We start from the raw sequence: 16,987 nt of genomic DNA, 5'->3' as shown, positions 1-16,987 counted from the left end.
ATTAAAATATAATTGAAATCACTATTTCTTCTAATTATTGGCTTAACATACTGCTTATTTAAAGAATGGGTGCCTATAAATGTCTCCTTTTTATATATATCCACGAATGGGTTCCTGGCAGCATCATAATTAAAAGAGGGAATAGTTAACATACAATTTGATCATTCTGTCATCAAAGGATTTAGACCTCATTAATTACATGTTAATAAATAGTTATGAATAAACAAAAAAAATCAGTATAAAATATGCCAATTGAGATTCAAAATTACAGTATTTAAAAACTAATAATGAAACAGAGCTGTGGGTCTTAAGACCTTTTGGTGTGGTCTCACTCTTATTTCATATTGAGTGTGAAATTGTGGCATTGTGCTAGTATTTGTGGTTCTGTGTCATTGCTATATAACAAGCAGAAACCTATGGAAAGACTGTCTTGCGGTGGTGGGGTAAGGGACTCAGATGAACCACGTCCTCAGAGAGCCGATTCTGCCTCGCAACTTAAAGAATCATAGGTCTTCCTCCTCAGAAGTAGATTTCTGATTCTCCCAGTGATCGTTTACGCCACAGTTAGCCAACATGGTTCTACTCCTCATTTAATCCTCACAACAACCCTGTGAGGTAGGTTAGGCTGAGAGACAGTGACTGGCCCAAAGTCACCCAGAGAGCAGCTTCATGGCTAAGTAGAGATTTGAACCCTCGTCTCCCAGGTCTTAGTCTGACACACCATTAAGAAACCCATAAGCTACCCCTGCTTAAACCAAGACAGGATATTCTTCCTTGCAGTTTATATAATTATTAGCTGTGCATTTGGAGGGTAAACCCAAGACCAATTTCCACCCACAGTGGGCAATGCACTTGTTTACTCACATATCTGTGATTTTTTTTTTTTTTTTTTTGCGGGGAAACGATGCCCCCTAAACCCAGCTTTTCATGCAAGCCAACAAGGTGACCATTATATTTGGAGACACACTCCTGCTGTGGCCCATTTTAGCACCCCACACATTGACAGACAGTACAGCTACTTTACTAAACACTCTAGTTTGGAATATACCCACCTGGATGGACGAGAGAAAATGTCACTGCAGCCTTTGGCAACTTAAGTGCCTCCAGCTCTTTTGGACTACAGCCCCCATAACCGAAAACATATGGAGGGAACCAAGTTGGCAAGGGCTGAACTGATGGAAGGATCCATCAAGTGATGCTATCTGTGGTATTGGGGGATCTTGCTGTTTGACTAGGGAAGATGATTTACAATCCTCTTACACAATTAAAATGCCAATTATGCCTCACCCACCTCTCCCCTCTCTTAAGCTTAAACGATCTGTTGATTTTGTTGTTCGTAAATCACCCTTGATAGATGTCCCTGGGATGTGTTTTGTTTTCCTTTTAATTTATTAACTCCGAGCTGCCATTCTTCCCCCACCCCCCTGTGGCACCTGTCCGTTTTCCAATTAAGTTTTGTCTCTCAGAGAACGTCTCTCCAGTTTCTGTGTGTTTTGTAGAAAAGAAGGGGAAATTGCATTGGTTTCTACTGCTTGGGTTTGAAGGTTTATGTACCATCCCTGCTTTAACTACAGTTTCCCTATAATTGCTGACCATCTTTCATGTAGGCCAGTACAGACATAAAATTGTGGATGGGACATTGGCTAAACTGTGGTTTGTAGTTTGTGGTTTGTCTCCCAGCCACTCAGGTCTCCTTGGCTTGGGGAGTCCTTGGGCTGGTCAAACAAACCATGGTTAAGCAAGGCTGTTGGGTTTGGACATAATGCCAAACCATAGTTAAAGCAAGCCATGGTTTACAAGCTAACAAGAAACCATGGTTAGTCTGCTTGGCTGGGTCCAAAAGTTAAGAAAAACCACATAGGCAAAACCAACCATGGCTTAGTGTTACACATGAATTGGGCCATGCAGAACATGTGGCTGAGTCCTGCATTTCTCCCCCTCATATTTTTCTGTCTTATGTGTAAATCCCCCCTCTTCCTCTTTTAGAGCTGACTTAAATCTGCATCCAGCTTATTCTAGCCGTTGTTGGATTCATGATCAAGCTTGTAGTTGAGGTTAGGCACTGTCATGTAAGACTGGGTATATCAGAACAGTGGCTGCTGTTAACATCAGTGCAGGACCAAATGCTGTAATGTGAGCCCTACTGAGATGTGGAAATTGCATGTCTGAGGGGTGCTCACTGGGATGAGTGTGCTGGCTTCATGCTCCGCAAGTTGGAGAGTAACTGTGTGACATGAGGAGCCAACCTCTGCTCTTGCGAGCTCCCTCACTGCTCCCCAGTTTTCCATGGTTTGACATCACAGAAGTGCAAGAGATTTCTCTGCTCCAGGCAGTTGCATTTCAACTCCCAGAGGGTGGTGGTGATGGAGGTGAACAGCCAGCAGGCTCATCTGCACGCCCCACTCCTCACAACTGGAACCCCTACGCTTCTATAACACCCGAATAAAGGCCATGGTGACCTCCGAGGGTGTAAGAGGGACAGGATTTTCACATGAGGTGGGAGAACAACCATCAAACAAAGGAGGGTGCTTGTAAGTGTGCTGTTCAGAAGCAAATACATTGTCTCCTCATCATACTATGACTATCATAGCTCGTGTCTTCAGAGCTGGTTCACCATGAGAATACCAGGAAAAATCATTCAGATTTTAATATTTTTAAGTTCAAGGTTGCCAAATGTTCCTTGTGCTGTAAGATGCCTTTAATTTTAACATGCTTCTAAAATACTTCAGAACATCCCAGTCCCTCAGAACATTGTGGATGATGTACCAAAGCTTTGCAGCGCCTCGCACTTTTGAAGCATTGCACTGTCGACCCAAATGCTTGTTAAGAGCTTAACTTGTTGACATGCTTGCTCCAAATTGATCTCTAGAGTTTTCTTAAGATCTGGGCTCTAAATTTAGCTAGCTGTTTCCATTTGTAGCACATTATCCAGGCCAGGCTACTCACCATGATACCTTCCTTTGATTTATTATTATTATTACTACTATTATTTTTGGAATCCATATCTCCAGTAGACTTATGAAATTCTTTCATTTTCCTAACTCCTGCCTCTTCCAAGGAAATGATTAGGAATCGTAGGCAGAGCCTATATAAAATCGGACCCTCCTTTTAAGTTAATCAGTATAACCTTCCCGTACTAAGGGGTGTCACCCTCAGCACACATTGGCTATTGATCAGATATAGCCAGGGTGAACTTTTCTTCCTTTGTGTTGCTAAGGAGACATGTCGGAAGCACTACTACTTTTTAGTTATGGATGTTATTAATATTAATAAGGTATCTAGTAGCTTCCGGTTCCTGTTTCATGCTGGTGGCATTTCCATTTTCTTTTCATTCCTATTGCAGAGTTTTGTTGATTAATGATATCTTAGCAGTGCCCCTTTTGGACCCGGCTGTTCATGGCTATGATCCTGTAACAGAAAGTTTATCTAGAAGCACAGCATGCTTTGCCTATAACATCCTGGGCACATGCCTGTCAGGTTTCCCCAAAAAACATTTGTGAGGTTCAGCAACCTGTGAAATGTGGCACATTCATCTCTTTGATATGTGCATAATAGTGTTGGGACTGTCCATCCTAATGTCTCATTAAGCAGTTAGATATATCTAACCGGGTGTGTAGCTGAAGCAATATCTTAAATGTCCGTCTAATAGCTTGCATTTGTCGCAGCAGCTGCCAAAGGCTTGCGAACGTCTCTGAAATCTGAATGGGTTCCATTATCACTCCTTGTTAATGAAATGATTTTAATATTACAACAAATGAGGTCTTCCCCCCTCCCCCCAATCCTTTCAGTATTAAAAGGGAATTGGATTGTAATTAGAGTATATTTCACCAAGACTGAAAGGGGCTCTAATATGTGCTTGACTCTTAAAGCAGTTAATCCTATATTAATTGTACTTTGGGTGCATCTGTCCTTGCCTGATGGCAGAGCATCCATCATGTCCTAGGGGATGCTGGAGTTCTTGGGAAGGCGGAAGAGCTCCTCCTGCAGGATGCCTATATCGTCACCTGAAGAGACGGGCGGTTCTTTGCTTCAGGAAGTCTTTTGAGAGAGAGATTGCTTCCTGCAATGGACTCCTGCAACTTCCCCTTTCCTCCCACTCTCACCTGTGGTCAAAGAAACTTCAGGGTTTGGGAACAAAAAGAGGGAGAAGGAGGGAGCTTCTTACTTTCCAAAGCAAAGCAACAACCTGGGGGGGGGACACTCGGCTTTTGGTCATCTCTTGAATTGTTACTTGTTTAGCTCCAGTGACAGGTAAACTTTGAAGGTTAGGGGATGGATTTGCTCCTGCTGAAGCTTACTTAAATAGACTTTCTTTGCAATTCTTCTTCTAGTTGTTTCTCTACCATTTTCTTCAGGCACCTAGCGAGCTCAAAATGGAGATGGGATGATGAGTTGATGTCTGAGCCGGGCAGCAGAGAACAAATAAGTCCTGGTTCTTTCAACGTTGCATTGTTCGTTGCATTTTTTGTTTGGTCCTCAACAATTGATTAACTTCTGTCTCCTTTGTTTTGCAGCCTGTTTCAGCACTACTGCTACAAACGCGGCGGCATGCGACACACTTCCTACACCTGCATCTGTGGCAGGTAAGCCACCCCAGTCTTCATTTCCCATTGAGTTGTATCAGTATCACTATCAAGCTCAAGTCACTTCAGAAAGACATTTAGAAGCATTCAGTAAACTCTGCTTTATTTAACCACAGATATTTTAGGAAGGAAGCCCCATGGCTAAACTGGCATGCATCTTGAGGGTGAAGTAAGGCCCATAGCATCAAATGGTGGGTCTTCTTGGTGGCTGCATTTGATTTGGCTTTGACTGTGCACACACATAACCTTAACCATGGTTTAGTTCAACAAGCAACGTGTCATCTCACAGGCAAGCAAACAAGCTATGGCTTTTTATTTTTATTTTTGCCTATGGTTTCCAGCAACTGTTACTCAGAGGCATAATGCCTCTGACAGTGGAGTCAGCATAGCCATTGTGGCTATGAATTTGCCTAATCCTCTAGGTCGGTGGCCATCACTGCCTCCTGTGGAGATGAGTTCCACAGTTTAACTATGTACACTGCATAGAGAACTCTCTTTTATCAGTTTTGAATCTTCCAGTGTTCATCTTCATTGGACGTCCCCAAGTTACAGCATTATGAGACAGGGAGAAAAACATTTCTCTATTCACGTATAATTTTATAAACTTCTGCCATGTTGCCTCTTCTTCACCTTTTCTCTAAACTAAAAAACCCCAAATGCTGCAATCTTTCCTCATGGGAGAGGTGATTCATCCCCTCGGCCATTTTGGTTGCCCTTTGGCTGCAGACCATCCTTACTCTAATTTAACAAAGTTCACTTCACTGAAAGGGGTCAGGTCCTAACAGGACACACGAAATGATACTTCCCCACAACCTCTTTCTCCTCACTTTGACTGCTCTCCCTCTCTCTTGCATGCAAAGGTATGAGAGAGGCCCCTTTTGGACAAAGCCTATTCTCTCTCCGAGTCACACTTGAAGTGGTTTGTTCTGCTTCATGGTGCCTTAATGTTCACTGTAGGATTTTCCTCCTGCAGTAAGCCTATTTGTTACAGCTTCATCTTGCCCACTAATGTCGCGTTTTTCACTCTTTCTCTCAGAGTTCACAGCTCTGCTGATGTTGCTTCTTCCTTGCTAATATTTAATCAGAAGCATGAACCTGACCTTTTGAAAAAGAGACTGTGGGGTGGCGAAGGGGCGGGGAGGGGGGAGAGAACACTTCAGGTTAGAAGCCATGTCCAGATAAGAGATGCCTCTGGATAAGTGAAATTTGCTCTGCATGGCTTTCGCCCTTTTACTCTAAAACTTCTGGCTATGTTCCCATGTTGTTGTTATTTTCTGCTTGTGGAATGCTCTCCCCAGGGAGGTTCATCTGGCACCTTCGTTACATATCTTTAGGCGCCAGGCAAAAAATTCCTCTTCTCCCAGGCTTATTAAACAATCTGTGGCCTTTTAAACTGTGAGGATATCATGGGTGGGGGTCGCTTCCCATTGCTAACTGGCTATACCTGGTGGATGTGGAAGGCCACATCAAATCTGGAGGGCCAGATTTGAAAATAAGGGATCAGCAGCCTCAGAAATAAGGGATCAGCAGCCTCACCTGTCCCAGGGACAGTCTACGGAATGTCTAACAATCTGGGATAGCAGCGGGAAGCGGCGCTGGAATAAGGGAATTTCCCGCAAAAAAGGGAAGGTTGACAGCTATGTGGAGGGCACCAGGTTGGTGTTGGCTGACTGTGCATCTTGGCCCTTGACAGGCCACCTTTTTCATAGTTTTCCAACTTCCTGGCAAAAAGCTCAGCGGAACTCCGCAGTGTCATCATTAAACCGCCAAGTTGGTTCAATAAAAATAACGTCTTGCTGATCAATAGTTCTGGAAAGAAGGAAATGGAAGTTCGATATGATTTTCAGAAGACTCTCTAACAGCCCAGCAGAATAAAGAGACATGCATGGATGGCTGAATGGTGCCATCAGCACTTAAGTTCCTTCATACATATTTAATCTGTGATTAATTGATTAACTTATTATATATATAAAAAGCATCCTCTTAGTGTTGATAAGTGACAGGCAGGTTCTCCCCACTCCACCCAGCTCACATTGGATTTGCTGGTGCTAAAATAAGCCAAGTTATTACATTTGAGGGATATATCAGGGAGTCAAGTGGGCTCCACAAAGGGGGAGTGGGCACTCTAGGGCAATCATATCAATGACCCAAGCCATTCAAATGTTCCAGAGGTCGGCCAAGGCTTTGACAGGAGCACTGGTCATATCAGCCAGAGAATCCCCCAGAGCCGCCTGGAAACTCATTGAAGCCATCAGCTTCTCAGGGGAGACCATGCTAACAGGTCCTCCACCTCTGCCAAGGAGGAAAGGTGCTGAGAGCCTAAATCTCAACAGGAAGCAGTGACCATGACAAGGGACTGATGCCAATATCCCCCTCGTTCAGAACACCCTCTTCCTGCCCAGTTGAGAAAACGAGGTCCAGTGATGACCTATTGGAGCAGCCCCATGGTTGTCATGGCAGCCATGAAGTCCTGAGCCAACCCAGAGCCATTCACCTAGGCAGGGATGTTGAATCCCCCATAACCAGCAGCCAGGCAGTGGAGGGAAAGTCAGGCTTTCATGTCATTGGTCCAGAGTTCTTTAGGTCTTTAGTCCAACGATTGTAGTTTAACATTCACTTGGAGGACTACAGGTAACACAGGTAACACCGCCACCACCTGGCTGTCCACCTTTGGAATGCAGATGTTATCCTCAGACTCTGTGTTTGCGAGACTGTGCATAGATCTTTACAAAATTGCCCTTTTGCATCTGAGGTTTTTGCAATTGCCTTTAGAATTCTATACCTTTTTAACCGTCAAGAAAATCAGTGCTTGGGGGGGGGGGGGAGAGAGAGCACAGAGTGCCCAAAGGACAGTTGAGTAAAAACAAAGATAATTTATTTTTTCTTTTCGCGTTGATGTAATCAGTTCGAAAATATTTGATATTGTGATAATTGTGCAATTAAAATTCTCGCTGAACTGCATTACAGCCCTGCTTTGTATGCAGCCAGGCGGGATCGCCAGCCGTCCATTCCATTTACACCACTCTCCCCCTGGAAACCTGCTTGTAATGCAAGCTGACATTTTTAATTTTCTCTTCATTTCCTAATCCTTGATTAGTAATTGTCTAAGTGATGTTCACACCAGGGCAAAAAGCATGAGCATTAGTGCAGCAAGCAGCACATCAGTATTATAAGCCAGAGGTCATTAGAAAACTAGTGTGGTGTAGCGGTTAGAGTGTTGGACTATGACTTAGGAGACCAGGGTTCAAATCCCCACATAGCCATGATTCTCACCTTCAGCTAGTCACTCCTTCTTAGCCTAAAATCCCTCAAAGGGTGATGGTGAGGATAAAAATAGAGAGGGAGACAATAATGTCCAGTACTGTGAGTTTCTTGGAGAAAAAATGGGATGTAAATGCAATAATAAATATAATTAATTTGATCCTCACATGGGGCAATAAAATTAATTTGCTCCTATATACCATGATCATTAAGGTTTTTTTGCCAGGGTGAGGCTGATCCACTGCTGACTCCTGTGATCAAGACAGAGATACACAGACAGTGCTTTTTTTCTGGGGGGATGCAGGGGTACGCAGACCCCTAAACATTTTGTGAATCTTTGTACTTTGGTCCATTTACTATATTTATTTTTCCTGATTTGAACTATGAAATGGTGATTTTCTGGGGTTAAAATGAGAGTACCCATAAACATTTTATTAAAAAAGCACTGTATATAGATATACATAGATATAAATGTATATGAAAGAAAGATTGATCTTCACACAAGATGAAGATCAGCATTTTGTCTGAATAATTATTATTATTTTATTATTGCACCCCGTCCATCTAACTGAGTTGCTCCAGGCACTCTGGGCGGGTTACAACATATATAAAAACACAATAAAGCACTACACAGCCAGGGTTTGTCAAACAAGCTGCACATCATCTCACATACAAGCAAAACAAACCATGGTGCTTGTTCCTCCTGAGCTTGGTTTGTTTCCCAGCTGTTCTTGTGTTGTCCCTGTAGCCTGATAAGTGTCTGGGGATGCACAGACCGTGGTTAAGCAAGCAATAGCACCAAAGCATCATCAAAGCAATCCATAGTTTGTGAGTCAAGAACAGGCATAGGCAAACTCGGCCCTCCAGATGTTTTGGGACTACAACTCCCATCATCCCTAGTTAACAAGACCAGTGGTCAGGGATAGTGGGAGTGGTAGTCCTAAAAGATCTGGAGGGCCAAGTTTGCCTATGCCTGGTCAAGAACTTCACACCAGTTTTTGTTTCCAAAAAAGGAATGCTGGTTAGTCTGCTGGATTGGCTTTGGACAGTCAAACAAACCACACTTTTACCAAACAAACCATGGCTTGGCCTGTGTTATGTTTGAACCAAACCAGTGTGCCACAGTTGGATTCAGAGAGATGACCTGGCCAAGCATTAGGGTCTTAACCAGCAATGCAATTATTATGTCCTTAAGGTTTAGTCTTGCTCATGATTTAATTGCAAACATTCTTAATTTATTTTGCTACTTAGATGTTCCTCCCTCCCTATAACAAGAACACAGGGTGGGTTACAATTATTTCTTACCTTAGTCTTGCTTCTACCTTGCTTGCTTCTGCAAAACTGAGGTTGCTTTCGCGAGCAAGGCATTCTTTTTGAATTCCATGCATCTCCAAGGTAACATCACTGGCCCCCACTTTGTGATCTTTCACCAAAGAATATTTTTCACTCTCCTCATCCCCCCTCCCATCTCACTTTAATTTGTGAGAGGTCTCTCCGGCAAGAGGAGAGCCCTGAACTTTCATACTAAGTAATAACTCATACCAGCTCAGGAACGTGAGTGTGTCGGCTCATTTCAAATTATAAATCCAGATAGGTAGAGATGTGATTTGCATTAATTATTTGTGGGGTTTTTTGTTTGTTTTTGCATTAGACCCACCACAACAAAATTATTCATAAGATCAAATCAGGCATATTAGTGAGAGAATTACATTGGCTGTGTTGATTGCAAAAACTCCCTAAAAGAGAGTGATGCGTCCAGGATCTCCAAATGAGCTTCCTGGTTCTCCTGCAGCCAAGTCCTGTATCACTCACCTGCTTTGCATGCAAAAGGTCCAATCCCCAGCTTCTTCAGGAAAGACCCCCCCCCAGCCTTAAACTCTGAGAAATTCCTTCTGATCAGGGTAGACAGTACTGAACTTCATGCTGACTCAATGTAAGGCAGTTTCCTGTGTTTCCTGTGACTCTCAAGCTTTGTTTTGTGTACTTTCTAAATTATTTAATTATTTGTAAATTTGCCATATGGGTACACTATCCTAAGCCTAGGGAAAGTCCTGATCATATCGTATTCAGTAAGAAGTAATTATTATCCTTTTTAATAAACTAAAGGTAAAGGTAAAGGTACCCCTGCCCGTACGGGCCAGTCTTGACAGACTCTGGGGTTGTGCGCCCATCTCACTCAAGAGGCCGGGGGCCAGCGCTGTCCGGAGACACTTCCGGGTCACGTGGCCAGCGTGACATCGCTGCTCTGGCTGTTTACCTTCCCGCTGGTAAGCGGTCCCTATTTATCTACTTGCACCCGGAGGTGCTTTCGAACTGCTAGGTTGGCAGGCGCTGGGACCGAGCAGTGGGAGCGCACCCCGCCGCAGGGATTCGAACCGCCGACCTTTCGATCGGCAAGCCCTAGGCGCTGAGGCTTTAACCCACAGCGCCACCTGCGTCCCACTTTTTAATAAACTAGATGCATTTTAAAAAACTCAACAAGTAGATGCTAAAGGTCAGTTGCAGTACTTTAAATGAGCTCTAAAAGAGATGAGCAGGACTCTCACACACAAAAAGAAAATAATTCAGTCTATGCCTCTAGTTCAGACTGTTGTTTCTGTACTGCCTTACTAGTGTATATTTGTTAGCATGCTTTATTTAAAATACGTTTCTACCTCTCTCCTTCAAAAAGATGTCAAGGTGACACACAACGTACATGTATGAGCATAAAACAGAACATTGAACCAAATGCCATTTCATTTATTTTCTTTCTAGGATTTATATCCTGCCCCTCCTCACCAGTGGTCTCAAGGCAGGTCACAACTGCTGGATTCACAAAGCTGAGCCCACCCCATTCATTTATATAGGATTGCAAGGGGTGTGTCAGTGTTGGGTCAGTTGTCCAAGCTTTAAGTAATTGGATCACTTGCCTCTGTGTATCCTTGGATTAACTGTGTGCATTGCATGCTGTTCTTCGGGCCACCTATTTGCATACATATCGCACCAATCTGAATATTAAAGCTGTTGGAAAGAATCCTACTTTCTCTGGTTCTTCCACAAATGGAAGCTGAGAGTAGGCACAGGGGACAATTGATTCCAAAGGCCTGGTGGAAGAGGAAAGACAGGCAAAGTAGACTCCAGCTGGATCTCAGAAAGGGAGAATGTTTGCAACCAGGCTGCCATTCCTTAAAAGGGCATGTGTGTGTGTGTGTGTGTGTGTGTGTGTGTGTGTGTGTGAAACAATTAAATTAAGCAAACAGCAAATTTTAAAATACTTTTAAAAATCTCCAGTAGCCTGTACAACAAAGCTTTCAATTAAAAGCCCATGCATGGGGGTGTTGGGGTGGGTGCACAGTTTGAGCCCACAAATTCTTTTGAATGACTGAAGAGGACTCATCTCCTACCCCTCCAGATTGCAACTTCTCTTTTTTCAGCATATGCAGACTAAGTACAGTTTCTGGCTGTTTTATTCTGTGGCAAGTACCCAGAGCTAACATCTTCATACAAATCTATGCCTGAAAGTTGGAAGGAGGTGTGATGCAATGTTTTCTCAATCCCACATCTTTCGTGGCTCATTCTCTCATTTTGCACACAATTTGATCACTTTGAAGTAGCAGGCGCATTTTGTCATGAGCTTTCAAGAGCCAGCACCTTCAGATCAGCTGGTGAAGTTGAATCTGGCCCACAAAACCTTCATGCCGCACAGTTTGCATGCGATTCTTCTGAAGTGCTAGAGGGTCCTCCCTTCTGCCGGAATAGAACCACCCCTCTGGGTTTTGTCCAAATTGCTGAAGTTTTCTTCTTGAACCGAGTAGCAAATTGGATTCTAGGTTCAAAAGGTTGGATGTGACCTAACAGCTGAGGTTGAGAGGCCAGATGGGCACTGTGAGAAATCTTGAGGTGTGCGGTTCGGGGCTTTGAATGAGCCTTTTTTCATTATTTGAGCATTTCTTTAAAAGGACAGAGAGCTTATAGCTGAGAATAGCAACGAGAAAATCTGCAGAGCCGAGTGAGTTTTGTTCCTTCCTTTTAACTTAACGTTTGGACCTCAAGGAATATCAATAGATGGAGTAAAAAGAGCCGGAACCAAAACTAGGTCACTGAGTGGATCACAGGAACCTTCAGAAGTGAGGGGCAAACACCCTTGTCCCTCTTCCTGCCTTCCGTCTGATTCAGCACTTTTGCACGGGTTGTAAGAACAAAAGTACTTTTCTGACTCCTTTGGTCAAAGCTAGCCTTTTTGTGTGCTCCACAAAAAAGGTAAAGAGAGAGAGAGAGAGACCAAATATGACAATGTATTTGACTTGTACTACTGCTGGTGACACTTTGTGCTGCAAAGAGAATTCCCAACACAGCAGGAAACACTCACTCTTTCTCTCTCCCTCTCTCTCATTTCTTAGGCGGTTCTGTTTTTCATTTCCCCTCCCCCTTCACCTCAAATTTAACCCCATTTTCAAAGCAAGAAAAGAGCACCCAGGGAGCAGGCCTATGCATAAGAAACTGGTGTAAGGCATGCAGTGCCAGATTTACGTATAAGCTAAACAAGCTATAGCTTAGGGCCCCACTCTCTTGGGGGCCCCAAAAAATTTTTAACCTGGATCTACATTTCCAAAATATAAGATAAAAAAACCAATAAAATGGCTTTAGATACCTATTAGGTCCATAAATTACCATATAGCATGGGTAGGCAAACTAAGGCCCAGGGGCCGGATCTGGCCCAATCGCCTTCTAAATCTGGCCTGCGGACGGTCCAGGAATCAGCGTGTTTTTATATGAGTAGAATGTGTCCTTTTATTTAAAATGCATCTCTGGGTTATTTGTGGGGCCTGCCTGGTATTTTTACATGAGTAGAATGTGTGCTTTTATTTAAAATGCATCTCTGGGTTATTTGTGGGGCATAGGAATTCGTTCATATATATTTTTTCAAAATATAGTCCGGCCCCCCACATGGTCTGAGGGACAGTGGACTGGCCCCCTGCTGAAAAAGTTAGCTGACCCCTGCCATATAGCATATATTCAACACAAAAAACCAGGGACAATTTATTGTTGACAAAGGACAGCTGGACATATAAAGGGCCCCATTACCTTCAGTAGCTTAGGGCCCCATCAAACCTAAATCCGGCCCTGAAGGCATGGCAGTGTAAGTTGAGCCAGCATCAAACCAAACATCTCCCTTCTGCCCCAGCCAGAACCGGATGGGGAAGACTGAGCTACTCTGTATGCAGAAATGCTTGCTTGTTAACATGTGCAGATTTTCTCCCCCATACACTGGATTATGTTTCCTTTCTCTGTATTTAAGACTATTGATTCATATATATATCATTATTTTTGCTGTTTCAGTGGGCATAATAGCTCAGTTCTGCACTACGGACATGCTGGCGCTCCAAATGAGAAAACCATTGAAGATGGAGACTTGTGGTGAGTAAAAGATTCCTCTGTGATAGAACTATGTCTACCATTCTTAATAATAATATTATTATTAATAATAATAATAATAATAATGCCTGTCCTGGCACCAAAGAGTCCAGGTACCTAGTTCTTTTTCCTTCTACTTTATTTAATAAAGGACATACACTTCAATAACATACAAGAACAAAGAAAGAAATTGGGGTGGCGAGGTCATCTTAATTATTTCTTAAGCCAAGTTGGTAAAGAACCTAGATCCTCCGCAATCTACAATCTTAGGGGTGGGGCAGAGACTCGCTTAGTATTCAACCTCCTTTGTATTCATTTTATTTTCTTCTGTCTACCCCGACCCCCACCTGTAGCCAGGTAGTTGTTTATTATTCATGCCACTTTGTATTTTCAAAAATAAATAAATCTCAAAGCGGTTTACCGTCTACTTTAGAACATCAAATAAAATAATCCAGAATAAAACATCACCAAAGAAAGTCAGGTATAAAGTATACATTCAAAGCAACATAATTAACAGGAGACTAAAATATTATCTTAAAGGTTTCAAAATAAAACTTTTTGAGAGATGTCAACTACAGAGTGCACATTTGACACAGCAAAGTTAACAAAAACAGTACATTAAACATTTTGAAAGAAGACATTACTAAAGGAAGACAAATGTAAAATGCACATTTAACGCAACATAATAGAACGTATCTGCTGCTGCTGCTGCCATTCCTGCCAATGGTGGTTCATGGCAGGCGGTGGCTGTGGAAGCTCAGGCTTGATGACCCGGGTCTACGATAGGAGACAGCCAGGAGGATCTCTGGCTTCTTCTGCAGCCTCCGTTTTTGTAGCTGGAGTCAGTCGGGGCTCTGTCCTCCCAGACCAGGTGGGTAGAAGCCTGCAAGGCAGGGAGCAGGTCTTCCAGGACTCACAGCCAAGATGGCTTACACAACAAAAGCACAATAAACCCTCAGTTTTGGAACTGTTTAGTATTTAAACCCAAAGCCAATAATTTAAAATAAAATAACAGCATAATTGTTAGCTATTGGACCATTTTCTTTGGGCAGAAGGCTGGGCAGAAGAAGGATTTTGTTCATATGTGGATGGGATTTGCAGTGGATGCTTGGAAATTTCTAGCTAGAGGATTGATTCATTTTTGGTCCAGATCTCAATAGTGATTGGAGGATGTGCTTGCCACATTTTCTTAAATCAAATGTTCATGAATCCGGGCTTGGTTTCTGATCGCTAGTCTGTTTGTTTGGGGTTGAACTGCATGTTGACTTCCATCACTGTTGGCCCAAGACGATTTGCTGACTGAAGCAGAGCATCAAATGCCCTCGCACATGCACACACACGGGCCAACACTTCAAAAAAACACCTAACTGCACCATTCAGACATTAGTTGCTGGTTTCATCTACCCTCCCTCCTCCCCCCCACCTGCCAGCCAGAAGTTTTCACCTGGCTGCAGAGTCAGCCCTCACTTCTATGAAGTCTCCTTTCTCTAGCAGTGCAGCTTCGAAGTCTAACTCAGCTGCATGCAAAAGATTTCCAGTTCTCTTTACATTTCCAAGTTGCTTCTCAGAATACTAACTTCTATGTTTGTGGGTTAAGACTCTCATTTAATAGTTGCTTTGCTTGTAAGGCTAGTTTGTTAGTCCAGATAGCTGTATCTCCCACCAGTAATCATGTCATTTGCACATCTGCACCCGTAAAGCTGTAACAAAGTTAGTGTCTGCTGAATATACCTTGTTTGGAATTTTGCTCGGCCTTTTTGTTGTATATATAGCTCAGGGGAGCCCTCTGTCGGAGAACCCCAAGAAGTGCTGGCTTGCCACACAGTCTCGGCGTAATGTAAAGCCACGCTTCCCTGGTAAAGTCCAAGGGGAAAGAATTGTGTGCTGGCTGCCCAAATGAATGTTCCCCAGTTGTCATCGAGATCACCCACTGCATATTTCTGTGACGTATTACTCGGGTCTCTGCCTTTCTGCCCTCCCCAGAAAGCATTTCTCTCTCTTGCACTGTCATAAGTGGGACATGCTGTGCCCGTTGCAAAAATTTTGTCCCTGTGGTTTTTCAGTTTCGATGCACAGATCTTCTAAGAGCCTAGCAAAAAAAAAAGGCAATGGGCGGGAGAACTACTGCAATACAAAAGGAGTCACGTAGGAGCCTTGTACTCTTTCTGATCCTCTTTGAACATCGCATTCCTCAGGCACGCTACATAGATGTACCTGGCGCCGTTGTAAGAACCCCCTAAGCAAAATCTTGTTGCTTTTTGAAATATGAGTTGCAGAGCTCCTTGTTTGCGTGGGGGTTTCTTTTTGGTCTTCCTTTCTAAAAGAGACTGCCCCCATATACCTCGGGTTGCAGTATGCCAGAGGAAACTGTAAGGTTGAGTTTGATCCTTCTGTTCCCTCTCACCAGTGCGCAGGCTGTATTTCTGAACAGAGTCACAAGATAGATCTCTTTCCACCAGCACAAATGCCACCCACCTGCTCTGCTTTATAAGGCTCCCCAGCACCATATATTCCTCCAAAACGAACCCTCCACGGCACTGAGAAAAGAGGGTGTGGCAGCTCTCTCTGCCTGATTCCACCAAAGCAATCCAGTGGCCAGGGGAGGTAGGGATGCAGCTGTAGGTCAGGTAATTCAAGGGACCAGCCAGTTTCACTGAGTCCTAGGAAGCACTAGCAGGAGAAGAGAGAGGGAGTAAACAATTTCACTAACCGCAGATGAAATAAGAGCTTCTTTCTCCCCCCACCCCACTCCACCCTTTCCCCCCCCCTTTTTTTTTTTTTTGCACAGTGCAAAATGCAGAGTGAGATGAAAAGCTGGATTGCCCAAAGGGAAGGAGAGCAGCTCTTTTTTTAAGATGTTGCTTCTTTGCCTTTTTTTATCAGATGTTGTTCATTCTTTTGATAAATACCTTGTAGATAAAATCCAACATTGTGTTAGCTAAACTTGGCAGGTTTTCTAGCCCCAAGCAGATAATCTTGAAATAATAACAACAACTGTATATACAGGCATACCTTAGAGATATAACAGGGTCGGTTCCAGACCCCTGCAAGAAAGCTAATACACCAATAAAACAAGTTGCACATTTTATTTTTATTTTGCTTTCCTAGTGTGTATAACAGTATAAAAGTATAAAAGTTAGGTCTACACTATACAGGGGCAGGAGGGGGAAATCCCAGCTCCAGCCCTTGCCAGCTCCACTCCTGTGGTCAGAAAGGGGGGTGAGTGGCAGCAGGGGGCTTCCTTTCCCTGGAAGTGGCTGCACTCAGGTCCTCATAAAGAACAATACACCACATTTCCCCACTTAATGGACATGAGTGTTTCGCTGGGCATAGTTACTCCACCATAGATCATCAGTGGTCATGTCAATGTTGATTATTCAAAGGGCTTTACGGTGATCATATTCTGGCCAGTGGGTGTCACTTGGGAATAGGATCCCTCTGCTGTCAAATTCATTTGCCACTTGCTAAACTCCAGAAGGCTTTTTAATAACTATAGAACCTTTCCCTTTTAAAAGTGGTTGCTTCTGTTGCCAAGGAAATGTCCTTTTGGTCCAGTGTTTCTGGCGTGGTCACACATTGTGACATATTACTGGCAGATCTTGAGACATGCACACCATACGTTCAGGGGAACGGTTTGAAAACATTTGGTGCTAGGATCTGTTTGTCCAGATGGTGGCGACGTTGCATTAAAAAGTGAGAATGTCATTTTCGTCGTTTAATAGGATCTTAGGTGTTCTCTCCCACCTCCC

General features: G+C 43.4%; 1 protein-coding gene across 1 annotated transcript in view; it reads left to right on the top strand.

Annotated features, from left to right (window-relative positions):
* The window catches only part of PEPD (peptidase D), a 137,746-nt gene that overhangs the window by 95,733 nt on the left and 25,026 nt on the right, over window positions 1-16,987 (top strand). Inside the window, exons 10-11 of the mRNA XM_079988434.1 lie at window positions 4,515-4,583; window positions 13,164-13,241. Coding sequence (XP_079844560.1) covers window positions 4,515-4,583; window positions 13,164-13,241 — 147 coding nt within the window. The remainder of the gene's footprint in view (window positions 1-4,514; window positions 4,584-13,163; window positions 13,242-16,987) is intronic.

This window comes from Podarcis cretensis (genome assembly GCF_951804945.1).
Source record: "Podarcis cretensis genome assembly, chromosome: 8".
NCBI lineage: Eukaryota > Metazoa > Chordata > Lepidosauria > Squamata > Lacertidae > Podarcis > Podarcis cretensis.
The sequence above is the reverse complement of the archived record's forward strand: the minus strand, read 5'-3'. Positions and strand labels throughout refer to the sequence as shown.